Genomic DNA, 27,790 nt, shown 5'->3' with positions numbered 1-27,790 from the left:
AGCGTCAGAGCCTGGCGGATACCGGCGCTATATAAATATCCATATTATTATAAGTCTTACCTCCTTCCGGTGCTGTACAAATACTTCCTTCATCCGAGAAGTCTTCATTCGCAGGGCAATTACCGAAATAATCACATGTGAAGCTGTAAGAGATGCAACCACCAAGTTCACATGTAAACTCATCAATGGCACATGTTGGTTCTTCAAATATAAAACATTAGAAAGAAAAAGATTACATTTCAGATATATACTGGTTATGGTAGGCTGAGGGCAGGAATAACATGTGTGTTTGGTGCCAGTTGTCTACTACATGCAGTTGTGATGCGATTCAATACGGGTGCATAATCAGTAAGAAAGAGAGAGAGAGAGACAGAGTGATTCTGAATAAACCATGTCCAAATTGGTTGTGGGTTCATGTCCCGGCACAGCACTTATATTGATGAGCAAGGCATGCTATCTACGTTGTTCCTCTCCACCCACGTGTTAAAGAGATGGTTCATTGAAATGTGGAAAAATGGCAAATTACACCTCTACAGATTGCTGAGGACATTAACAAAATGGGCAAAGTACTTTTGAAGCCCTCACTGTTGTGAGGAATAAATTAAATTAAACTTGAACGCTACATACATCGACGATATATTCACTCGCTTTTTGGAAGTTAAATACCATTTATCTAGACTAAAGTCAGATTAAGAACCAAAACCATGCCATGGAGGAGCCTTCTTCTATCTCCTCAAAACTCAAATCAAGTATGTTTTCGTCCATATATTTCCAGGGGATTTTGATGAAGGTAAACAGCGTTAGGTATAAATGGGTACGGTACTCGAGAGTCAATGCAATACATGTGAATAGCACGCAAACTGCATCTCGCACCGTCGTTAATCATTTCAGTTGAGCGGCCCGCTGTTCATATTGTGATGTCACTTAAAAAATCAGCTGACTTACGATGTTTTCGGGGCGTTGAGTGTGTTGAGTTTTCGGCAAGTTCAATCAACTTTTATAAATTTCGCTCAAATGTAAAAGTTACACAAATGTAATGATTTTACTCAGTGTAATTTTTCGATTGCAATGATACCAAATTCAGTCAAGTTTGAAATCAACAAACCATCTCTTTAAAGGGGGTGTAGCTTGGTAAATACTGGTTAACGCCATCTACGTCTTCTTTTGGACAACTGCATGTCAACGAATGGACTTGATTAATGGTACTACTACTACTACTGCTTCTACTACTACTACTACTACTAATTATAATAATAATAATGATAACAATATGTTATGTTTACCCAGGATAGTCTCATCAGTATTGATATTGTTCTCTATGAGGGCCCTGCAATATATTGTTACCCGGCTTTAGCCAAAGGCGCTCAAACATTCCAGAAATTTCTTTCTAGGTAACCATTTACCTCACCTCTGTGGAGTGTGGCAAATGTAGATTAATATCTGGCCAAAAGGCATCAATGCCACGGGGAGACTCGAACCGTGAACCATGCGATCCACAGTGCGGTAACGTATCCACAAGACTAGGACACCACTATATTTGGCATCTCATGCCAGAGCTTTTCAATATAGAAACATTAAAATCCTCAAATTTACACTGTTCATACAAGCAAAACGTTTTTCCTTGCTCATTGCACTGACAATGTTTTAACTTCTCAACATGATTATTGTTATTTTCTTTTCTTCATACATTACTTACATGTATCAGTACAAAAATATAGCTATTGTGCGCCTCGGAATAGCATTGTCTAGATAGACGGCGCTATACAAATGCCTATTATTATTATTAAAGAATAAAACAACAACAACCTGAAATGGGATGAAAGTTCCAACCAGGGCCCTGTTTCATAAAACTTGTTATCAATAACAAATGCTAAACATCTATGACAAATTTGCTTTCAGCCAATCAAATGCCACAATTTCAGTAGCTTACAACGCTTATCGTTAACTTGTCAATAGATAACAAGTTTCATGAAACAGGGCCCTGACCTCATGTCAATATTGACCTCAAAGTTTTTCAATATTATTATAATGTAAAATGTAAAATGTTATAATGTTAATGTTATATTGCATTATTTTATCTTTTTTTCTCCTCTTTTCGTTTTTCCCTAATCTTATTTTTCCTATTTGTATAAAACTGCTATTTTGTTTGTAACTACTCTTATTGTCAGTTCTTGAATGTGTATTTTCCATCCTTATGCAGGACCATTATGTAAAACAGCCTGCGAGCTGATCAATGTTATCCTGTTAAAATATGTTTTAATAAATAAATAAATAAATATTATGTAAAAATTACCTTCCGCAGCTGACAGCTCAATGAGGAAACCACGTGATTGACTGAAGTAATTTGAGTGGAATTCAATAGACATCGTGTTGCTGCCCTCTGAAAGTACCTCCGTCTCTCCCAGGATAACTTCTGAATCAGAGGTGAATGATCTGATGAAATCGGACTCCCCTGATTCGGTATCATGACCGTTCCTGAAGAGTACAATAGACGCGATGCTGAGATCGAAGTCTAATATTCGTGCCCGGACTAACATGCCTTCGGGTACGGTGATGTAGGTCACTGTGTAATCATGCACCGGGTAGTCATTGGGGTAGTTGGGAGACGAAATGTTCATCGGGTCAGTCAGATCATATGTCACTGAAAAAAGGAGAACATACATGTTTAACATAATATGGAGATTGATGCATAGTATGCATGTGTAGATGACATCACGGCTGTGATACCGCCAAAAAATGTATGACAATTTTTGGTGAAAATCGACGTTAAAATGAATTTGGCTTTATATTAGTGTAATCTAACTTTCAATCAAATATTGAAACCTGAATGCACCCCCTCCCCATAAAAACGAACATTCTAAATTTTTTAGCAAAACAAATGACAGCTTCTTTCTCAACGCGCGCACGTGATGTTCAACATAAAACGGCAATACTTGCTCATTAGGGACTTTTAGATTGAGTGGACATTTATTCCTATTTCTTGATATCAAGAAATGATTTTCTGTTTTAAAGCAATGGTAATTCTTGATATCAAGAAATAGGAATAAATGTTAAAATGGCTTGCCATAGACACGCATGATCAGTGGACATTCATGCCGTTCTCGTCCACTCAATCTAAAAGTCTCTAATATTGACTTAAACATCAGAGAAAGTCTATCCGCCAGCGCAACAGTAGAGTGTACGCTTATGCGTGTATAAAACAAAGCCCATAGTTTAGACAGGCTTTGTCACAAATAATATGTTAACTGTATGTATGGCACTCAAAAATGGAGACAGCCTTCGCCCTGTCTGCATAGCAATCGATTGGTTGGTGCATACAGCAAAACAATGTATGCTTAAATTTATGAATATCACTCAAATATGTGGGGCTCTAGTAAAAATTATTTTGATCGTACATTGATTCCCTTCAATCATTTTGAGAAAGAATATAAAATATTGAACTAAATTACAAATAGAAATTTACTTCTGTAAAGTTTTAAACCTGAATTACTAGAAAAGAAGCTACGTGCAAATACATTGTTTTGCCATCTCACAAGACCATTTCTTGATTTGAGTTTACAAAAAAATCAAATGAGGAGAAGTTGTTAACTTTCACGAAATGAAGAACTTGAATTGTAATAATGATTTCACAGCATAAAAACTTGTGTGAATTGTTCAGTAATGTCTTTTTAGCACCAAGCAACATTCACAAAATGAACAAAAAATGAAAGCAAGTGGCACGCCATTAAGCATGTAGTGGCAAGACAAATTTGTGAATATCTTGGTTTGAAATTAGTTTGAATATTGGTTGGTTGGTTGGTTTTATTTACGATCATAAAATATGAAACACAAACATCCTAACACATAAAGAAACAAAACACTAAAATATTTCACATGGAATACCGTATTATAGAAAAATAAGAATAAAATTCAATCAAAATTAGATCGAGGCATCGCCCGCTTCAGCTCCACTGACAGAGTTGATCTGTTCTTCTTCGGGGGTCCAATAAAAATGACTACAATAAACTGATTAATTGATCAATAATAATAATATTAAAACAAAAACCATGAAACACAGTGCGGACATATTAATGATTATCTTAACAAAAACAATATATTCCCAGAACCTACACCACCCACCCTTTCCACCCCTTGCAAAATGTGATACTTACTCGTATTATTTGGATTGGCACAATTCAATTCATCGTCTCCATTTCCTTGCAAACAATCCACAAAATTATCACAGATAAATGCTCCAGGAATGCACTGCTTAATATCAGGGCATTCAAATTCACCAGCACTGCATTCTATAAGAAATAAAGAATAAATGCGGGAAAAAATATCATCTACACTTGTTTTTAAAAAAACAACAAGAAAAATTCAAGACAGGGGTCCTTCAGGGGCTAAATTTATCACATGAATGTCTTCTTCTTCTTCTAACTGGAATAGCTGATAATTTTACCCTTGTCGCTTTATCATAGGGTCCATCTCTAGCATGCAATGTCTATGTGTCGTTGTTTGTCTTTATTTACCATGGGCAGTCACTGTTCTTGATAGCCTGTACTCTACCTCATCTCTTCCCTCCCAGAGCTCTTTGTTTTCTGTCACTTTCTCTCTCTCCCACACATTTCCTCTTTCTTTTCTACTCCATGTGACTTCTCTCTCTCTCTCTCTCTCATTTGTTCTTGTCTCTATTTTTTCCTCATGCTCCATTTCTGGGAGGGAGGGGGTGAATGTTCAGAGCACATTTATTTCATGCACTCTGTGCATTGTTTAATTGTTGAGAATCAAGTTTTAATGCCAGTTTTTAAATTTACATGTCAGTTTTGTTAATGATATTATTGTTATTATTATTATTATTGTTGTATTTTCTTTGTATCCTCAAATGTAAATATTGTTTATGTTGCTTGTATATGTATGTCATTTGCCAGTGGAGGACAAATTTCTGTATTTTTAAAATCTGAATCTTATGGAACAATCTCCCTCCATCTGCCTAAATAAGTCATACACATGTATGTGTAAAGGCGGCAAGGAAACCATTAAAAAAATTGGGGAAAATATATTGCCGTTCCACATTAAAACAAAACAAAACAGTGATTTGAAAATTTCAAACACACCATCAATGATTTTAATGCTCATTTTCAATTTGAAAACAAATACATGGCTGTATTTATCATGAAGTTTATGCAGTGAGTCTCAGTAAACTCGTGATATTAGAATATAACCATCCCAGGCTTCCAGTGTGGTTCTCATGACACCCATACTCATGTAATAGTTCTCCATTGTGTATTTAGACAAAGATTGCTGTGCATGAGAGATTGTGCTTTTGCAAGTGCCATGCCCAAACTTTGTAACAATCTCTCTCCCTAGATTAGATACCAGTATGCATGTATCCTTCAAGAATATCTTCAGAAAATTGTCTAAAAACTCACTCCACCTTTCCACAAACAAATTTATTCATTGTTATCTGCAGTTTAATATAACATAATCATTGCACAATAAAAATTTACAATTACTATCATAACAGTTTTTAATCAGTACTGCTGTTTCCTTTGTTCTTTCAGTAAGTTCCAGTAATAAGTAATTGTCAACGGTTCATTCAGATATATCATGGAAAGCCATTAGCATCTGTGAAAATATTTTGTATAGTTATTTTAAAAGGCATAGAATGTTGATTCATATTTGCTACTATCAAGGAGATTTCATGTTCTTGATGTGGGCTATATAAATATCAAATATTATTATTATTATAAAAATAACTGTATCACAACTATTATAAAACTCCACATTATTTGCGAGTTGTAATGTTAATTGCTGTGAAAATTGCTTTTACTTCCAAATCACCAAATCAATGTTTCCTGACACGAATGCTTATCTGGCTTAATTTACAGTATATCTAGTAAATACTTACCACAGTCAAGTTCATCAGTTCCGAAGGGTTTGGAGTATATCTAGTAAATACTTACAGCAGTCTAGTTCATCAGTTCCGAAGGGTTTACAGTATATCTAGTAAATACTTACCGCAGTCGAGTTCATCAGTTCCGAAGGGTTTACCTGTATATATTTAGTATTAATACTTACCGCAGTCTAGTTCATCAGTTCCGAAGGGTTTACAATATATCTAGTAAATACTTACAGCAGTCTAATTCATCAGTTCCGAAGGGTTTATCTGTATATATTTAGTATTAATACTTACCGCAGTCAAGTTCATCAGTTCCGAAAGGGCAATCAGGAATACCATCACAACTATTATAAAACTCCAAATCATTTGCAAGTTATAAAGTTAATCGTTGTGAAAATTGCTCTTGCTTCAAAAACACAAATGTTTCCTGATGCGAATCTAGTAAATACTTACCGCAGTTGAGTTCATCAGTTCCGAAGGGGCAATCGAGTACCCCATCACACCTGAAATCAGCATGGATGCAGTAGAGCCCAGCTTCACAGAAGAACTCGTTCTCGTGGGTGCCACAATCATCTGAAAGATTCAACGAGATATTAATTTTTATATCCCGCATACTAAGAATCTTGCAATCTGATTGGTCTATACGAGGTCACATGATCAATGATAGATAAGTACTATCTCCCTTTTGTACCATAATTTTTTGCTGCTGCCCCACTTGCCCATTGAATAAGCGTAGCAAAGTAGGTTACGCTAAATGTCAATGTCAATGTAAAATGAGTGCGCATCGACTGTATTATTGTATGCGTGTTGTGCTTTGTAAAATCTAGCTGAAGCTAAACTGTCTGAAGAATCAGTTCTTTTAATCATGTAAAATTCACTTTTAATAGACCTTATTGCCGATGTGGGATATAAAACAAATATTAACCTCCTTTACTTGGGCAATGGGTACAAACTATCATCGCCTCGGTGATCTCGAAGCTACCATCATCCCTCGCCTTGCGGCTCGAGATGATAGTAGCCCCGAGATCACCTCGGCGATGATAGTTTGTACCATTACCCTCGTGGTCGGTTAATATTTGCTTACTAGTGCACAGCAAAAAAAAAAAGGAATTTAGTAAATTTGAACTGGATCCCTTCACCTTTCATCACTTTGGGACTCGCCTTCATTCTACAAAAATCTTGTTTAGGGTTGGATTGTCCTTTATTTACCATGAAGTTAGGTCAAAGGAGAACTGTTTGTTATGACTATTTGTGTAAACTTTCCAGGGTGGTGTTTTACAAAGATCATAAGTTTAACTTATCTCTAAGTTGGATTAAACAATTATGGAAAGCCGTTAGTATCTTCGAAAATATTTTGTACAAGTTATTTTAAAATACATATATATTTTCTATTATCAATTAAGGATATCTTCATGTTCTTGATGTCAAATTGATGAAAAGTCTAAAATACTTGAATTTTGGCTTTTGAATATATTTTACTCTACGGCTACAAATGGCTCTAGCTCCATAATGTTTAAGTCCAACTTAGAGTTAGGTTTGACTTGGGATCTTTGTGAAACACTCCCTGGTATTCTGGTAGTATATACTTACAATGGTCAAAAGTAGTACAGTTATGTTCCTCATCTTCCCCTCCCAAGCAGTCCTTTGCTCCGTTGCAAAGGTCAAAGGTCTCTATACAAGAATCATCCATGCACTGATACTCGTCGCTACTGCATGTTGGGTGGATGTAGTCTGTTGGTGTAATAAGGGATGAAAAAATATAATACGGTGTGTTTCGTAACACTTGGTTTGCTTTCCTTGCCTCTCTGCATGCTTGCTCATTAACCAAATCTGAAAATTGGCAAAAATTAACTCTTTTTTACACCGTATAGGATACCGGTGTGTTGGCTCAGTCAGTAGATCGTCCGCCTCACAACCGGGATGTCGTGGGTTTCGAACCCCGGCCGCGTCATACCAAAAGACGTTAAAAGACGGGAGTTGCAGCTACCTCGTTTGGCATTCAACAATAAGGGATAGAGCAACGTCGATCTGGCGCTGCTCAGTGGCTGCCGGTCTCACGATCAATTGGGCAAAAAGAATTTCAATTTTCGGTTTAACTTAATAAAATTTGGAGTGGACTTTAAAAGATTATCATTATTATTTTCATTATTATCTTGCACTGCAAACACTTAAAACTTAAAGCGTTTGGTGTATATCCCATAATAGATTAGGTTTTTTTGTTTCTCTCTTTTTCAGGGCCATTCCTTACAAGCATTCGCTTTTCTTTTGGTCCTTACCATATTACATTCTGTATTTTGTATTATTGTTTGTATGTTTTAATGGTTATGGTTAAATAAAATATCCTGAATCTTGAAAAGATAAATACTTATTCTTATCTATGACATTTATAGTGCCTTTTTAGAACCTAAAATTGCTATAAAGGTAATTTTAGACCCCAAAATGTGTGAAATTAAGCCAATACGATCATACCAATTCAGCTCCACTTTAAATAAAACATGGTGACCCTTAATTGAAAAATAACAATTCATGAGCCGGCTAATCGTGGGTAATATAAGCAACACAAAAATGCCAAATGAACAAAAAAGCCAACATCGGCATCGGCTGAAATACGACGTAAAAGGCATTATTTCGTTTTTTTCAATGGTTTTTTCAAATTTTTCAAAATATCTAATATTTGTGATGGTACACAAGTGTTAGAAATCATTATATTTCAGCCGTCTCTGAACCGATTTTGATCAAACAAAAATGACTTTGTCATTTAAATAATATGTTCTTTCAAATTTGACATTCAGTTTTTCATTATTTCACAAAAAATTATTTTGTGTAGCGCCCTCTGCAACAGAACTCAACTACCCCTTTAAACTAAAGCAATTTGAAACCAGCAATGTAAAAATTGATTGTCACTCACTGTCTGGATTGATTGCAGAAACCTCGATCCTGAAACCTTGTCCACCTCCGATTGCTCCGCAGTGGAATTCAATCCAAGCCTGGTTGCTAGGGATGACACGTTGCCTTGGAACATGGCGGTGGTGGTAGTTGGACACCAGTGTGTCCTGATCACTGTGGTCAAGGCCGGTTCCCATGGTAACATAAGAATAAAGGGCAATGTCAAAGGTCCCGAATAGGAAGCGGACGTAAAGTCCAGCAGGAACAGTGACTTGCCACCCGACATAGCAGCCAGCTTCATAACGAATTGGGTAACCTGGGGAAGTGATTTCCTTTACTTCATTCTGGCCTACATTTAAGTTATCTGTGGATACAAGCAGAGTAAGGATAATCAATTAAAATTACTTGTGACATTAATACTATATTCTTATTTTTATATCTCTCATCATTGTTATTGCCATTATTATCATTATTATCATTACTATTATGGAGGCAAAAAGGTTTGAAAGAGCAATTAATAACCTTTAATTTTTAAAATATGACCTAAACAAGTGTAGAAAGTTGAATTGGATTATAATTTGGCTCTGACTCAATGATAATCACTACATTTATATTGCACACGTACATTTACCAATTCCAGGGGATGCTCAAAGCATCTATAAAGTACCATTCCTATTCTTGCTTTTTCCCAGCTGCCCTATTACTTAAAGACGCTAAAAGCATTCCAGGAATATATTCCTATCAGATCTCCATCTACTGCAGTACGGTGGAGTGTGCACAAGTCTTTCAATGTTCTGCCAATGGACATTGTAGTGCCATATCAATAGCTCTTCTAACTTACAGATAGTTCCGACAGTATAGCAGTCGACTTCGTCACCACCGTCAAAGCACTCATTTTCTCCATCACACTTCCAGTAGTCTGGTACACAGCCCCCATGATAATAGCTACATTTATATATTGGACATATATCCATCCCAGGGGCATTATTCCAGTATTTGCCCAGCTGCCCTCAGGCGCTAAAAGCATTCCAGGAATAAATTCCTATCAGATCTCCATCTACTGCAGTAGGGTGGAGTGTGCAAATGTCTATCAATATGTCTTGTCAATGAACATTGTAGTGCCATGTCAATATATGCATATCTAGCTCTTCTAACTTACAGATAGTTCCGACGGTACCGCAGTCGACTTCGTCACCACCGTCAAAGCACTCATTTTCTCCATCACACTTCCAGTAGTCTGGTACACAGCCCCCATTTGAACAGGTAAAGAAACCATCATCACATGGACCTGTTAGGAATGAATGATTGATTGATCATTAATGAATCATTATACTTCTCCTCATATTATAACCCCCAGGTCCAGAAATCTTTATCACATAATTGATTTACTTTACACATGGTTACCAGTTAATGATCATATATAATGCTTACTACTGTACATCTAATTGGGCGGTCACACATACGGGTCGCACAGGGAACACAAGGCCCGCACATTGAAAATTTGCAATTTTGACCAGTGTGTTGTCCTTTGCTAGGTGTTCGTCATCAGCTGCAGGCTTTATACACCGCCCTGTTTTTTTGCACCATATCTGAACGAGCCCTACGATTTAAAGGGACGTGGGTCGTCGGTTTCCATGAGCAAAAGGCTATATTTCGCTGACACCAGACTTTGTGAAAATACCAGTAATGTGTGTAAAAGTCTCGCACCCAGAAAACCCGTAGTTCCATCAAGAAATACCCCTAGTCTCGCGGAGGGTCTTCGGGAGAGGGGAATAGTGAGAAAATGACTTTACCATGTGGGGGAGTCTGCGGCATTACACAGGGCCTGTTGGTCATAAAACTGAAAGCTAATTCTGCATGGTGATTGACAACATCTGTTATCGGATAAACACATGAACAGTGTTAACCCTTTGAAAGCGAGCCCGCGCACAGCGATTGTTTCCCCTGTGACGGAGCGATTTCGGTTACATCGCCAGTAATAGAAAATTTGGCAGTGCTTTCTACTTTCATTGCTCATTGCGCCTCATTCGGTCATTTACATGATTTTAGTGAATGTAAAAATTGAAGATCAGATATTTTTCTTTCTTAAAATATAAGTTTTGATCATCAATACGAAAAATAAGGTCTGTTATTTTTGAGGGAAATTGCAGTCTTATTTTGCTGAAGCTTCACGTCTTTCCTTTTCAATACACTCACCATACAAATTGCGTAAGCACCGCCGCACGCGCAGATTGGTCGATACCTCCATTCATTTCCCCATTGTCAATGATTGTCGTCTGCTAAAGCTTGGCCGATTATCAACCGAGCCATAAATAATAGGCCTAAGCCTTCGTTTTGCATGTTTTTTCGACACATTTTGTAACTATATTCTGACCAACATTATGCCATGATCTACACTAAATGCCCTTTCTTTTACATGTGCAAATCAAATAAAGGACTTTTTGGGAAATCAATTTTGAGATGAACATTGTTTTATTCTCGAAAACGAAAATAATATTTATTTTGAATGCTTTCGACTTAGTTTCTCATAATTTGAAATATTCATTTTGTTTTAGTTTTTGCCTCCCGCTTAATTTTGTTTAGTTTTTCTCTATTTATACATCTTTTAGAACCCTATTTTGATATGAGGTTGCTGTATCAATAAAATATTTATTGAATCTTTGTACGCATATTTTATTAGTTTTGTTTGTAATGGAAAGAGCTAAATGAATAACAGAGATTAGAACAAAATCATAATTCATCACAATCATCTCTCTCTCTCTCTCTTTCTATCTATTTATCTATCTTTCTCTGTCTGTCTCTATCCTCCCCCTTCCCTCTCTGAATACGTCAGGAATTTTGTGAATTGGAATTGTGCTTCAGTGTGTTTTATTTCCGCATCGCGTTGTTGTGTTTTTTGTTAGTTTTTTGAAAGGGTGTGGCTAATAAGGAGTTAATCGCCGTAGTCTTGGTAGTCTTTTATTTATTCGAAAATAAATGATATTGAAAAAATAGTAATTCATTATATTACGGAACAATAAAGAAAGATGTGCAAACAATGTGAGAATTCACTTTATTTGTCTTCTATGTTCTTGTTCAACCTATCGTGTCGATAAAACTTAGATAATCCTCGTTTCATGATCAGTTCTGCAGATGGCATGTACATGTATACATGAAATGATGATGCTTACGATATTGTAATAAAATAGTAATGATATTAACAATTACTTTCTTCATCTTGCACTCGCTTTTCTTCATTGCCAGAAAACTTGTTTTTATGTTGCCTTGCATGTTTTTTTTCAACAATGGTAGCATCTTTGCCCAGGGAAAGTCTCATATTCGTGGATATACCGCCGGAGTTGCTCAAGACAAGAGTGATATTCCGTGGGGAGAGAGAGGAAGAGTAAGAGGTCGTTTTTCAGAACGTAACATTTGAACATTTCATATGCTCGCTCAAACCAAGACCGGCTTTAGGTTGATCAAGATATTACCTCAAAACTGCTCTAAAATTGTTACATGCCCTCGTAAAGGTATATAAATTAGAATGGTTGTTTGTATTGTCATGTAGATTGATCTATTGACCTACGTTTACGCCTACATCCTCTTCTTTCAAAACGGCAATCTTCCAGAGTAGTTACTTCTTTACATTCTTTTGTTCCCCCTTAGCGTGGGGCAGCTGAGATAAGCCTTTCATAAAAGAGGAGGTCCATACATGAATGATTCGCTAAATTGGTCAAGTTGATAAAATGAAAAGCGTATTGTCATGTAAATACAATGACGTAAAAGATAGATGTGGAGTCAAACTTTTGAGGCGACAGGCTTTGTAGATAACATATGGAAATATTCAACCTTCTTTCCCCTCTCAGTCTATCCCTCTATCTTCTTCTCCCTCACAGGCTTAGATTAGTATGATGAAAAAATGCCACACCGGTAGGGTAGATAAATATAAATAAGTAATCAGGGGGAATCAGGGTCGAAATCGAACTGATAATACGAATATCGAAAAATGCAGAAGGGTGGAACTTGGAAGAAGCGTCACGTCGTCACGCAAGAATCATGACAAGAATATAGAATGGACGCGCGCGTACGCGTCTGTCTCCAGCTGTACAGGTATTTTGAGGGCCTTTTTTTTGGATCCATCACTAACTTAGGGGAAAGTTGAAATGATATCACCTTTTTCTTGATTTTTTTCCACATAACGTTATTATTTTTTTAGTAGATGAGATGAATGAAAATATCTAAATAATACTTCAAAGAACTTTAGCACATAAAAGCTAATAATAAGCTGGAAAACTTTGTCAACATATTAGGGATATATCTCGGCTTCTGTAGAAGCCCGTCGTCACAGACTTAACAACTCGCTCGGCTTCTGTAGAAATCCGTCGTCTCCAAAGTGTTAAATTCCCCCATAGGCCTGTCCTCATCAGCTCGACTTTGCCAAATAACGCGCTATATTCATATTCGGGATATTCCCGAAGCTCGAAATTGCGTCTTCACAAGACCGATACGCTCATCCCAAACTAGCTCGGACAGGCGCAATTAATCCCGCCATTTCCCAAATAGCAGGATATTTTGGAATCAAGACCAAGATTTCTTGGGATATTTTCTTGACCAAATATCCCACTAATTACAACTGCAAGCTGATGAAGACGCAAATTAACTGGCTAATTTGCGATCGGGATAGTTAAAATAGCGGGTTATTTGGCAAACTCGAGCTGATGAAGGCAGGCCTCTAATGAGAGCCAACTCCTATGCATCTTCAATTGTTTTCTTAAATGGAAAGTCTATAACATCAAGATTCTTACCGCAGTCGGCCTCGTCTTCGCCCATGTCACAGTCAGCGATGTGGTTACAAACTTGAGGCTGGAAGATACACTGTGAGCTGTTGTAACAGGCAAATTGGTAGCTATATGGGCAATGGAAAGCTACAAGGGATTATGAAAAATAAGACAAGAAGAGTATCATGGAGTGAGGGATTGATTCTGTTTTACACAAAACAAATGGCAATTTGATATCAACAATTAAAGATAAAGATCAGTTCTGGTCAGGCTTCATGATACCAAGTGGCCCACACCAGCCTCATCACATCACCTAGCAGAAGCACTGTGTTCTATGCCAAACATCAATAGTCATGCATGATATGAATAGCATCCTCTAAATTTCTGACAATGGAGTACCTAGGATAGAACCTTGTGATACACCATTTGTTATAGAAAAAAAAAATGAGGAATTATTATTATAAACTACATATTGAGATCTATTAAAAAGATTACTTTCGAACCAAGATGACAGACAAATTTGAGTGTTGTTGTAGTTTCTGAGTGGTGAGTCAACACACTGATTACTGAGCTGGGAGACATTGCCAGGCATAGCGCCATAAATCGAAAAAAAATCTGTACCTGTGTATAAGACGCACCCCCCGACTTTCAATTTTTTTCGGCGGCAAAAAAGTGCGCTTTATACACGGACATTTACGGTATAAGTATTTGTGTGTACTGCAAAGTTCTGGAATCAATCATCAAAATGATAAGAAATTTGGCCCAGTCTTGGTAAAGTTACAAGGACCGTACACAGAAAGATGTAAATGGGACTTGAGCTCACTTATGTTCTTTCTATCGGACATGTTCACACAATTCTGTATCATGTAATTTCACTACAATTTATTTGAATATTGGATAATAGTAAGACTGCCGAGCATGCAGAGGACTTACGACAGCGTGCTTCATCGCTTCCATCTAAACAGTCAGTAAAGGCGTCACATTGGTAATACCAATGGATGCACTGGCCATCATCACATGTGAACTGATGAGGCTGACAAGTACCTGAAAATAGTAATAATTATAAATGTTTAATATGATATGACATTACTACTACTACTACTACTACTATGACTGTACTACTACTACTACTAAAATTACAATAATAATGATGAAAATAATAATACTGATAATAATACTTAGAATACTGTATTTGTTGGCGTAAAGGCCGCAGTATTTTTGGAAGAGAAAATATAAAAAAGTCTGGGTGCGGCCTTTGCGGCATAAGAGTAAAAAAAAAAAAAAAATTGCAAGTCAAAACCATGAAAAAACAGCACAAATTTGTACATATGGGACTACAATAACTATACCACTATGGTACAGGACATTTCCACATATCTTACCGACAATTTTATCTTGCATTGTTGACATGAAGACGAAAATAAACTTCCTAAAACAACATCTGCCGATAGATCTTGATCTAAGTTCTAGCCAATGCATTGCTAAAAAGTAAAAGAAGGGAGCGTTACGGAGCTGCCGCGAACGCAATTACGCATCCAGCCAAAGTCGCAGCAGGTCTATTTTCTGATCTTTGTATCCATTTCATGCAATTTCGCATTACACCGTACATTATGGTTGGGGTATATATCGAATACCAAATCTGCCTGCTATCATTTTTTAGCTAAACTTCCGGTAATTTATAAGAATATTGATGAATTTGGTAAAAATAATGTTCTACGAGAAAATTACGACTATTTTGTTTTGTCCGTTTGTTTGTTTGTTTGTTTTTTATATATTTTTTTGCCTCTTTGAAATGTCAAAGTTGAGGGTCCGGCCTATGCGGCGATAAGGCCTTATCGCCGGCAAATACGGTAGTAATAATTAGTACTACTACTTTGTAGCCTTCAAGGTCTGTTAATGTGGCCCGGCCCTGTTCCAGATCAAGCCTGGGGAAAAGTGGCAAAACTCCATCCTCAGATAGGATGTTAAATGGAGGTCCCATAAAGGAGGGTCACCTACTATGCACATTGCGAGCCCCCTGGGCTATTCAAATAAGAGAAGGGAAAAACATTGGTGAAATGGTCCCCCTGCATCTCCAAATCAGTAATATCGGGAGGAGAGGCCTGAGGATTAGAGTGATTCAGTTTTCTTTCCCCTTCCAAGCACGGCTAGGTAATCCTAAATACTAATAACTGATTGATGCAACTTTAAAATATCATCACAATTCGATAACAAATGCTAAATATCTACGACAAATTTGCTCTCAGCCGATCAAATGCCTCGATTATCAGTGGCTTATAACAGTTATGGTAACTTCTTTTTGATTACAAGTTTTAAGAAACAGGGCCAAAGTCCATGTGAAGCATAAATGACTGTAATTATGCAACTGATCAGAGGAATTGCGATCTAAGGATCGATCCCAACTCATGAGAGTGCAAGACTAACCTCCTTGCGCCTGGCAGTTGAGTTCATCGCCACCGAATCCACAATCATTGATGAGATCACATTCATATGTAGCAGGAATGCATACCCCATCACTGGGACACTGGAACTCATCTTCATCACAGGGTGGAAAAGTCATGTCTGTATGAGGAAAGAGAGAGTATGGTGAGATAATGTCAAGGTTTAATGGTCATGTCTGAATAGGGAAAGAGAGAGTATGGTAACAATGTAAAGGTTTAAAGGTCATGTCTGGATAAGGATAGAGCAAACATTAAGAAAATATTAAGGGTTAAAGGTCATGTCTGAATTAGGAAAGAGAGAACAGTATTAGACAATGTTAAGGTTTAAAGGTCATGTCAGAATAAGGAAAGAGAGAGTATGGTAAGACAATGCCAAGGTTTAAAGGTCATGTGTGGATAAGGATAGAGTAAAAATTAAGGTTTAAAAGTCATGTCTGAATAAGGAAAGAGAGAGTATCGGTAATATGTCAAGATTGAAAGATCATGTCCAAATACTGAAAGAGAGAGTAGTAAGACAATGTCAAGGTGCATAATTATATGAAATTTTTGGGTGATTTTACTCACACAAAGTTGCTAAATATTGATTTTCAGGTCATCACAACATATCAGTTTTCCCTGAAAAATTGGCTTCTATTCATAGAATTTTTGATATTTTTCACAGTCTTTCTCAGCGACTGTTGGATGACAAATCATTTTTTTGTTTTTGAAATCCGTAATTTTAGACATTCCGTACTGCCATAACGATCGTTAATTTCCATACCAATTACAGGAAATCTGTACTTACCGGCAGCTCTGACAATATCCACTCTGTCCTCACTCGAAATCGCTAACCCTGAGCTATCTGCATAGCTTAAAAATATTCATGAGTGCACACTCGCACATGTACCTGATGTAGGGTCACTCGGTCAAGACAAGTTCGATAACAAATGCCTTTATAAAATAATGTCTCATGGACGAGGTACAAATGCAATGAATGAGAACGAAACTACTACAAACGCTGTGAACTTTTGACTGATCACTGCTGGCCCTGAAATGAATTTTCACGTTCATGCTATCCCTGATTGGACGCAGTACTTCTGCCTTCATTGGTTAGCACAGCTTTTCATTTAATAGTCACAGACTATTTTGACCTACGTTCTCACTTGAGCTCTTTGCACTGCATTTCAAGAGAAAGCAACGCAATTGTGGTGCTAACGCTGCATTGTTTCCAGAGCCAAGTAATCCTGGGGGGTGTTTCACAAAGATCCTAAGTAGAACGTAACTCTAAGTTGGACTTAAAAATTATGGAAAGCTGTTGGCAACTTTGAAAATATTTTGTAAAAGTTATTTTGAAAGGCATAAAATGTTGATTCAAATCATTCATATTTTTCATCATCAAGGAGATTTCATGTTCTTGATGTGGAAGTTATAAAAAAGTCTAAAATACTTGAATTTCTGCTTTTGAATATATTTCATTTTAAGGCTCCAATGGCTGTCCATAATTTTTAAGTCCAACTTAGTGTTAAGTTCTACTTAGGATCTTTGTGAAACACCCCCCTGCACTATCGGTGGTGAAAGCCCACTTTGGTTAAACCAAGTGTGCAAACAAAGTTGGCAAAGGAAAATTTTGCCATAGTGAAAAGCATATTACAGACGTATCTGAAATATTACAATGAATAGGGACCCAGAGCAATTGTTTAATACTGACTGCATTGTACTTACCTGATGAATCAACATCTTCTAAACCGATGAAATATCCGCCAGAGCCTCCATAAACCCCTGTATGGAACTTCACAAAGATCTCGTTGGTGAGAGAAGTGAGCAGCGCAGGCACGGCCGAACGATGGGTATAAGCCTCAAAGAGAGCGCTAAAATCCTCGGTGTCGCTCCCGTGTCCAAAGGCCAGGTAGGTGTTTAGGCTGAGATCCACATCGTAGAAGCTCATGCGGATCACACGGCCAGGATCGGTTCTGATTAATATCTCGTAGTACTCATTTTGTGGGTAGTCATCAGGGTAGTTTGGTGAGGTTATGTTCATGGAGTTCTGACTCAGATAGATATTTGCTAGGTAAAGAAATGGTAGGACAAATTTGTGAAACATTTTTTTATGTGAGCCAAAAAATTGATGTTTTGGTAATATGTTAAAGAGAAGGTTGAGTTCTGGGAAGAGGTGAAAAATATTTTGTGAGTGTTATCATTGTTATTATGCAAGTGTGGAAGAGCATCAGATAAAACTTGTCCCCTGAAAAGCATGGATCTTCAAATGCCTTCATATTGTACAGCATACAAATCGGGACAGATTTTTATGCCACATATCGTAATCCCATATACACCTTTCTGTGTACAGTGCTTGTAACTTACCAAGACTGAGCAAAATTTCTTTATTTTGATGATTCCAGAACCTTCCAGTAAATACAATACTTATATGCCAGATGGTCAACCTTTTCTGATCGATTCCACACTGCTTCTTTTACAATGCAATCGCATCACCAGAACTCAACTTTATCTTTAAGTAATAACACCAGTATAATTAGAAATTGAATGCAAAATAAGATCAACTTATATACAAGTGGCATACTATAAATACACAGAACTGGCAGGAAAGATGGAGAACAGGATAGAGAAAAAGCAATAACCTATCATACAATTTTGCAGATTTTCACTGACATGTGAAAAAAAGATGCAGTATAATAAAGGTTAACTCTTAAAATGCATTTTTATTGAAATATTACATCCCTTGTCCATGCATGTATCCCAAATTTGTTCCCTTTTCTTTGTCATGAACTATAAAATCAACTACATGTAGTTTCTCATTTGGTCTTCTCAATCGTATCTTATCATTTATTTCCATGTGACATCTCAACTGTTTTCACAGTGGTCGATAATAACTCTTTTTTGGTTTTTTTTTGTCTCATGTTTGTTACATGTGTTTTTCTCTAGGCACCATGAGCACCGAAAGGTGGACCTGTGCGCTATACAAGTAGCCACTCTTATCATTATTATTATACATGGGCAGAAAGAGCAAAAACCTGGCAGACTTTTGAGTCCATTTCTAATACAGTACATTGTGATGTTCATTCATACTTAGTGTTATTTTGAGGAGGAAAAGCTGATCTATTCACAGCTTGAGAAAACCCTGAAATGATAATGCTATCCTACCCTACAGTCAAGGGGTCTTACTTGTCTTCGCTGGTGTTCCACAGTTGCGTTCGTCATCGTCACCACTCAAGCAATCCACTAGGAAATTGCATCTTCTAGTTCCATGGATGCATTGTTGGTTGGGGCACTCAAACATTGTTTCTCCGCATGGAGCTGTAAGAAGACAATATATTATTACAATGTATATATATATATATATATATATATATATAACCTTATATGTTGTATTAATAGGACATCTATTCATAACCCTATATATGGTACATTAAACGGACATCATAAATACTTGTATAACCCTAACCCTAAATTCAAAACAACATAACTAATTAAACTAATGACTACTGTATAAACCTATTGTTTCTTGGGAGGCCTATAAGTTTCCTCTGCCTGCAAATGTACGTAGAGGGCAGTACATCTTTTGTGCAATCGTTAAAAGGGCACAAAATTGCCCTGCTAATGACCATGTCTACATAATGACAGTTTTTTTTTGATACATAGATACTTCTGACGCTGTAAAATGAATATACATACATCCATGTACATACGTATATAAATATACATTAACAATTTTTTACTGAGTTTAATTCCACCAAGATTAATTGTGGGGTGAATCAGTGCTCTTAAATTGCTATAGTGTTACATTATCAAAAGAGACTGTTCAGTCCTGGTAATTATGAAAAAAAATATGTGAGCTTCCCATCCTCTGTATGTCAGTTTCGAAACATATCATAGTAGAAATGTAACCTGAAAATATTACTCTTCAAAAGCCCTCATATTCAAAATATTTTCTATGTGCGGTACATTTGTGTTTTGGAAAGGCTGAGTCAGTTTCTGTCTATTATGATCACTGCAAAACTTCACACTATTATGTTAATTCTCATGTACTGCATGTTCAACCTTTTCCAATTGCTTCCACACCGTTTCTATTTTCAAATACATGTATATTGCTACTTATCGGCCTGCATGGTGATGTAGATATACAGTAGGCTTGCAGGTGCACCACGTGAGAGAGAGAGGGAGGATTGAGGTGACTTTCAGGACTACACACCCTCAAGAAAGATTACAGAGAGTCCTTTTCAGGACCCCTCAATCCTCCCTCTCTCTCACATGGTGCACCGGCAAGCCTAATGTATACATTACATTGTTTTTATTATCCTTTTTGCTATCATTATAATGAAACATAAAAACCTGTAACTGTTGATTTGATCGGTAAACACTTTAAAAACTTTGACTTACTTGGGCACTGGAGTTCGTCCGCGGCTGTTGGACAGTCAAAAATGCCATCGCATCTAAAATCTCCATGGATGCATGGACCAAGAGGACATCGAAACTCTGCCTCGTGAGTTCCACATGCATCTACACAACATAAGAAACAGAGAGTGGATGGGTAATTATTGATGGTAAGATAACTAAACTCTGTACATGTAATTATGCTCCCTTATTAACCCTTTGAGAGCGAGCCCGCGCACGGCGATTGTTTCCCCTGTGACGGAGCGATTTCGGTTACATCGCCAGTAATGGAAAATTTGGCGGTGCTTTCTACTTTCATAGCTCACTGCGCCTCATTCAGTCATTTTCGTGATTTTTAGTAAATGTAAAAATGAAAGATCAGACTTTTTCCTTTCTAAAAAAAAAGTTTTGTTTATCAATACGAAAAATAAGGTCTGTTATTTTTGAGGGGAATTGCCGTCTTATTTTGCTGAAGCTTCACGTCTTTCCCTTTCTATACACTCACAATACAAATTGCGTAAGCACCGCCGCACGCGCAGATCGGTCGATACCTATATTCATCTCCCCATTGTCAATGATCGTCGTCTGCTAATGCTCAGCCGATTATCAACAGAGCCATAAATAATAGGCCTAAGCCTTCGTTTTTCCATAGGTTTTCGACACATTTTGTAACTATATTCTGACCAACGTAATGCCATGATCTACACTAAATGCCCTTTTTTTATGTGTAAATCAAATATGGGACTATTTGGGAAATGAATTTTGAGATGAACATTGTTTTATTCTCGAAAACGAAAGTAATATTTACTTTGAATGCTTTCGACCTCATTTCTTACAATTTGAAATATTCATTTTGTTTTAGTTTTTGCCTCCCACTTAATTTTGTTTAGTTTTTCTCTATCTATACATCTCTTAGAACCCTATTTTGATATGAGGTTGCTGTATCAATAAAATATTTATTGAATTTGTGTACGCATATTTGATTTGTTTTGTTTGTAATGGAAAGAGCTAAATCAATGACAGAGATTACAACAAAATCATAATTCATCACAATCATCTCTCTCTCTCTTTCTTTCTATCCATTTATCTATCTATCTATGTCTGTCTATGTCTGTCTGTCTCTCTCTCTGTCTCCTTCCCCCCTCCCTCTCTGAATACGTCAGGAATTTCGTGAAATTGGAATTGTGCTTCAGTTTGTTTTATTTCCACATCGCGTTGTTGTATTTGTTTTTGTTTTTTGAAAGGGTGTGGCTAATAAGGAGTTAAAGGTAATACAAAGTTTTGGTATGGGGTCATGAATTTGGTTTAAATGAACAAATTTGAAGCATATGCGATCCTACAATATTCAGTGATCGTTGACACGGTTGAAATTGAGTCTGAAGTTATGCAATTGTAAATAATACACTCTTCATGTTGTTTTGCTCCCTCTCAAGGTCAAGATATTAATTAAGTTATAAAACCATGTTTCTCGACTAATATCGACCAATTAGCTATTACCGTTTGGAAATTATACATCACAACAACATATTCTGAGATAGTCATGGTCGCAGCTACCATCGTACGGCCGTAGGCGCTATTTGAAATTTATCAAAACTGAATATCAAACTGATAATACGACCTATAATACGAATATCTGAAATGCGGAAGGGTGCATGGAACTTGGAAGTAGCGTCAATCAAGAAACCTGGCAAGAATTTAGAACGGACGCGCGCGTACGCGTACGTCTCCAGCTGTACAGGTATTTTGGGCCTTTTATCGATCCGAACACTAAAGTTGAAATGATATCACTTTTTCTCGATTTTTTTCTACGTAACTATATTATTTTTTTAGTAGATGAGATGAATGAATATATCTAAATAATACTTCAAAGAACTTTAGCACATAATAGCTAATAATAAGCTGGAAAACTTTGTCAACATATTAGGGATATATCCTGGCTTCTGTAGAAGCCTGTCGTCTCCAAAGTGTTGAACAGAATAGATATACCGTAATTTGAAGCTCCTCTAAAAATTTGGAGCCCCAAATTTACCAAAAATTTGATGGCAAAATTTCACTTAAATTGTATCATAATGTGAAAGAGGATGTCATTTATTTAAAGAGACACTTCTGCAAATCCCCCCCCCCCCTCCCAATGTGTTTGAAGACAAATATTGATAACAGAAAATATAATTTGGGTTTTCTGTTATATGCAAACAAAACTAAATCTTGTATTCTTTTATCAATATTCGACTTACTAGTAAAACACATTAGTTTTCAAAATCCTTGCAGAAATGTGTCTTAAATGTTCCTGTGGCAACAATAGACTCCTACAAGTACTCATTTTACCCCCGCACCATTCGCATCTGGAATCAACTACCAGCCACTGCAGTTACTGCCCCAAAAGTTGCTGCTTTCCAGATGATCGCCCTCCCCGTCATCAGAGGGTTGGAACCTCCTGTAGGTTCCAGAATGCTGTAAACCATTTAGCAGCATGATTTTTTACTTGCACGTCACTGTTTTACTGTATAAAGAAATTGTACACCCTTTTGTTGTCTGCACCTTCACCTGCTGTCACCACACATCCCATCCCAGTATAGCTTGGAAAAGCTGCTTCAGGGATTACCTCATCAAGTACTATCTCTCAGAGAGTCTTTGGGTGAGGGAAATGTATCCTGATGAGCTTCCTCATGAGGTTGTTGGTGGGTAGTGTAAAGCATTACATAACACCTGTCAGTCGTAAAAATGAAGGCCAATCCTATTGATTGATAACATCCATTATCGGGTGAATTCCCGAATGGTGATTATTCCCCATGAGAACCCATGCTTTAAGTATCTTTTAAGAGCTGCAGGAGCATATGAACCACATGTATATGGCCACATGCACTTAAGACTCTACTGAGTAGCGAGTGTGTGGTATCCACTTATATGAAGTCACCATCCGGATAAAGCTGATTTAAATGCACATGTAGGCCCTTCCCAATATCAGCTATGTGAACATCTACTGACTTGACTTGTGAGCTTTGATTTTAATTGACCAAAAAGCTTCATATCAGCACACAGTGCATTTTGAGGAATAATCCTACCAGGTATCCATTTACCTCACCTGGGTAGAGTGTGGCAAATGTAGATTTATGTCTTGCCAAAGGACATATCAGTACCGGGGTACAGAAACAATTGACTTACCGTGATCAAAGGTTGAACAGTTGACGCGTCCCAGGGCATGTTCCTCATCCTCAGCCATTGAACAGTCCTTGTATGTGTCACACAGGTAGTGAGACGGGATACAGTGGCCATCGTTGCACTGGAATTCTCCCGCTATGCAGGTAGTGTAGTTGTGAGCTGAAGAAAAGTGCATCAAAGTTCATAATAGAATGAATTATATGTTATTTTGAATATTAGTGGGGGGGGGGGAAGAAGGGGGTAGCAATATAATTGTAATGATAATAATAAAATAAAAAATACTGCTGATAATGATAATAATTATACTACTTTTACTACTACTACTACTAATAATAATACTAATGATGATAAAAATAATAATGAACATAATAATAATGATAACAAGTCAACGCAAAGCGTAGCATCCCCTCACAGGGTACAAATGACCTATATACGTCAGAACAAGTTACCTCCTACTAGACGAGGAAGTTAACCACCTTTTCACATATATAATTATTTGTTTTTGCATATTCAATGAGCTATGACCTTTCTCCTTTGACCTACATACTCAGAAATCGAACTTAGGCTGTACATGTATTTTGATACCATGTACCTTCATATTAGATTTCATTAAAATTCGTCAAACATTACTCAAGTTATTTAATGGAAACCAAATTCGCATATATTCAATGAGCTATGACCTTTGACCTACATACTCGAAAAATTGAACACAGGCTATGTTTTGATACAGTTTACCTTTATTTCAAAATTTCATTAAAATCCGTCAAACAATACTAAAATTATGGATCAGAAACCTGATTCACATATTTAATGAGCTATGACCTTTCACCTACATACTCAGAAATTGAACTTAGGCTGTGTTTTGATACAGTTTATCTTTGTATCAAAATTTCATTAAAATCCGTCAAACAATACTAAAACTATGGATCAGAAACCAGATTTCGCATATTTAATGAGCTATGACCTGACCTACATACTCAAAAATTAAACTTAGGCTGTGTTTTGATACCATGTACCTTCATATCAAATTTCATTGAAATCCGTCAAATAATACTAAAGTTATAGATCGGAAACCAGATTTGCATATTTAATGAGCTATGACCTTTGACCTACATATTCTGAAATCGAATTTAGGCTGTGTTTTGATACCATGAACCTTCATATCAAATTTCATTACAATCCGTCAAATAATACTAAAGTTATAGATCGGAAACCAGATTTGCATATTTATTGAGCTATGACCTTTGGCCTACTGCTTGGAAATTGACCTTAGGCTGTGTTTTGATACCATGTACCTTCATATCAAATTTCATTAAATTCCATCAAACTTTACTAAAGTTATCGATCGGAAACCAGATGGGTATTTTTTCACATATTTAATGAGCTATGACCTTTGACCTTTGACTTACATACTCCGAAATTGAACTTAGCCTGTATTTTGATATCATGTACCTACATATCAAATTTTATTATAATTCGTCAAACATTACTGAAGTTATCGATCGAAAACCAAATTTGTTACGAACGGACGCACGCACGGAAGGTAGGACAGACGGCAGCATTTCTATTTCCCCTCCGACTTCGTCAGCGAGGGGATAATAATACTTACTTGTTTTATTTGTTGGTCTTAGAGTAATGTCGAAACCTCTGGCCATCCCGTTCGATCCGCAGTGATACGAGATCCATGCGGTGCTGTCAGGAACGACTACCTCTCTAGGGTTTGTACGAGTGTAGTAGACAGCATAGCGACTGGAATCATCGTCAGCGTCCGCACCGGTCCCGATTCGCAACCAGGCGTGGATGGGTACCGAGAAGTCGTTGAAGACGAGATGAAGGGCGTAGCCTTCCGGAACGGTGACAATCCATTCCACATAGCATAGTGAGTCATGTTGAGAAGCCTCGGGGTAGCCGGGAGATTGGATGGATCGTTCTTCTCCAAGACCAAGGGTGATTTGCTCTGTAGAGAACGAACGATTGACATTTATCATAATGGTCCACATTTTTGTAGGTGGCTGAGATAAACTTGGCTTAACCTTTTTTTATTGATCTTAAAATTACATTAAAATAATGACATGTATTTGACTGAAGGAAAAGGCAATCTTTCTTTTCAGTTGTGCCTTTTGTTTTGTGCCTATCAGCATACATGGAAAAGGAGCATCTATGCCATCTGATACTGATGAGACTATATTACAATGATTTTTTTCCTTCTTTTATTCTCAATATTTTATTTAAACTTCTTCATCTCACCGCTGCCTTTATTTTAACAATGTTGTCAATTTGAAGTAGAGATCCAGGGGAGTATTTCACAAAGATCCTAAGTAGAACTTAACACTAAGTTGGACTTAAAAATTATGGACAGCCATTGGAGCCTTAAAATGAAATATATTCAAAAGCAAAAATTCAAGTATTTTAGACTTTTTATGAATTCCACATCCAGAACATGAAGTCTCCTTGATGATAGAAACTATGAATGATTTGAATCAACATTTTATGCCTTACAAAATAAGTCTTACAAAATATTTTCAAAGATGCTAATGGCTTTCCATAATTTTTAAGTCCAACTTAGAGATAAGTTTAACTTAGGATCTTTGTGAAACACCCCCCTGGTCTATCTAGCCCTTCAAAAAGTGATGTCATATTGATATTACTTGGATTATCATAGCTATCTTCATCAGCTTCTGTATCACATACACAGTGTAACACTTCTCAAATTAACGCTAATGTACCTTTACAGTAAAACACCTCATCGATAATATAAATATAAGAAGCAAACTTTGTCAAACTGAAAAGCCACATCAGAGAGCTCCTAATTAACCTCTAACATAAATCTCCTTTTACCACAAAAATGCTGTCATTATAAGAAATGTCAATGTTATTTTTTCTTTAGATGCTGCTTGTAAGTATCGGCTTGCACTGTGATGTAGATATAGAGTAGGCTTGCGGCTGCACCATGTGAGAGAGAGAGGGAGGATTGAGGAGTCCTGAAAAGGTGATCTTTCTTGAGGGTGTGTAGTCCTGAAAAGGACTGTTGGTGTAGTCTTGAAAAAGACTGTTGGATATCATTCTTAGGTTATAGTTCTAAGGAGAACTATAGCGCTTGGAGAGGATGGGTGGCGGGAGTGGCTCGACGTTTCGAACAGGTTGACTATCCGTCGTCAGGAGAATAGCTGGCGTGCGTGAGCTTAAGTCAACGGGGAGTTGACGTGAGGGAAATGTTTATTTCTACTTCTTTTCTAAAAAAATATGATGCATCCCACCGCTGCCACCAGTGTAATGAAGTTGCCAGTTTACAGAAAAAATGCTGGTCAACTTAGTTGTAAAATAATGCAATAACTCTTACCAGTGTTACTTGGATTACCACAGCTATCCTCATCTACCTCTGTGAAGCAGTCATTATATGCATCACAAACATAGTAGTCTGGAATGCAGGCCCCGTCAGTGCAGTTAAAGAACCCTTCTTCGCATGCTGTATGTAGAGATAAACAGAATGGAAGCCTGGATGATATATTGCTGTGATGCTCGACTTAACGGCTGAATTGATACGTGTATTAACTTGGAAGAGGTTTTAACCCTCCTTAGGTAGATTAAGTCCACTGATTTAATAAGCACCAAGTGTCAACAGATGGATATTTTTAAGGAAATGTTCACTTGCCCAAAATTATCAAATTGGCCATAACTTTGAGAATGTTTGTGCTACGGTACTATGATGAATTCAATATAAAAACAAATGAGCACAATTAACAAGCTCTTTAATTCGATGGGTATATAAATAGTATATTCATGTCTGATTTTCGTTAACCGCCCCTATTGCAAATGTGTGCAACATTTTTTGTCCAAACATCCTATCTTTGGGTCTCATATTATTTAACTGAATTTTTTGATTGCGCATTGTGATGAATAGAAGAAAGATTACTGATAAGAGGTTTGCATGACCTAATGAACATTACAAAGCAATGCTTTAGAGGTTTATAAAAACGGACACGAACGTCTGTTATGCATAATTTGTCATTTCTGTGACAATTAAGAGTCCATTTTCTCTTAAACTATTCAGTGAAATACTGTGAAACTTGCTATGCATTTCCCTGATAGTCAAATGTGTCTGATCATGTATTGATTTTACTTAAAACTATCTTAAATAATTCACTATCCATTAAGCTGGAATTGCCCATCTTCATCTCATAATTAATTCATGCCAGAAAATAACCATCTCCATTCCATCTCCTCTGTACATGCATGTACCATGTATTCAAATACTGACACTCATATGGACAGCAACCCTGTGGTCAACTTCTATACTT

General features: G+C 36.9%; 1 protein-coding gene across 1 annotated transcript in view; it reads right to left on the bottom strand.

Moving 5' to 3' along the window:
• Window positions 1-27,790, bottom strand: part of LOC577692 (low-density lipoprotein receptor-related protein 2) — an 83,996-nt gene that overhangs the window by 5,794 nt on the left and 50,412 nt on the right. Inside the window, exons 35-50 of the mRNA XM_030977833.1 lie at window positions 26,833-26,958; window positions 25,102-25,449; window positions 23,496-23,651; window positions 20,340-20,459; window positions 19,125-19,256; window positions 17,667-18,008; window positions 15,949-16,086; window positions 14,458-14,568; window positions 13,552-13,671; window positions 9,927-10,055; window positions 8,790-9,131; window positions 7,472-7,612; window positions 6,335-6,454; window positions 4,152-4,286; window positions 2,294-2,641; window positions 61-201 (exon numbers count right to left, since the gene is read on the bottom strand). Coding sequence (XP_030833693.1) covers window positions 61-201; window positions 2,294-2,641; window positions 4,152-4,286; window positions 6,335-6,454; window positions 7,472-7,612; window positions 8,790-9,131; window positions 9,927-10,055; window positions 13,552-13,671; window positions 14,458-14,568; window positions 15,949-16,086; window positions 17,667-18,008; window positions 19,125-19,256; window positions 20,340-20,459; window positions 23,496-23,651; window positions 25,102-25,449; window positions 26,833-26,958 — 2,949 coding nt within the window. The remainder of the gene's footprint in view (window positions 1-60; window positions 202-2,293; window positions 2,642-4,151; window positions 4,287-6,334; window positions 6,455-7,471; window positions 7,613-8,789; window positions 9,132-9,926; window positions 10,056-13,551; window positions 13,672-14,457; window positions 14,569-15,948; window positions 16,087-17,666; window positions 18,009-19,124; window positions 19,257-20,339; window positions 20,460-23,495; window positions 23,652-25,101; window positions 25,450-26,832; window positions 26,959-27,790) is intronic.

Source organism: Strongylocentrotus purpuratus, unplaced genomic scaffold, assembly GCF_000002235.5.
Source record: "Strongylocentrotus purpuratus isolate Spur 01 unplaced genomic scaffold, Spur_5.0 spur5_scaffold_1, whole genome shotgun sequence".
NCBI lineage: Eukaryota > Metazoa > Echinodermata > Echinoidea > Camarodonta > Strongylocentrotidae > Strongylocentrotus > Strongylocentrotus purpuratus.
Note: the sequence above shows the minus strand (reverse complement) of the source record. Positions and strands in the feature narration are given on the sequence as shown.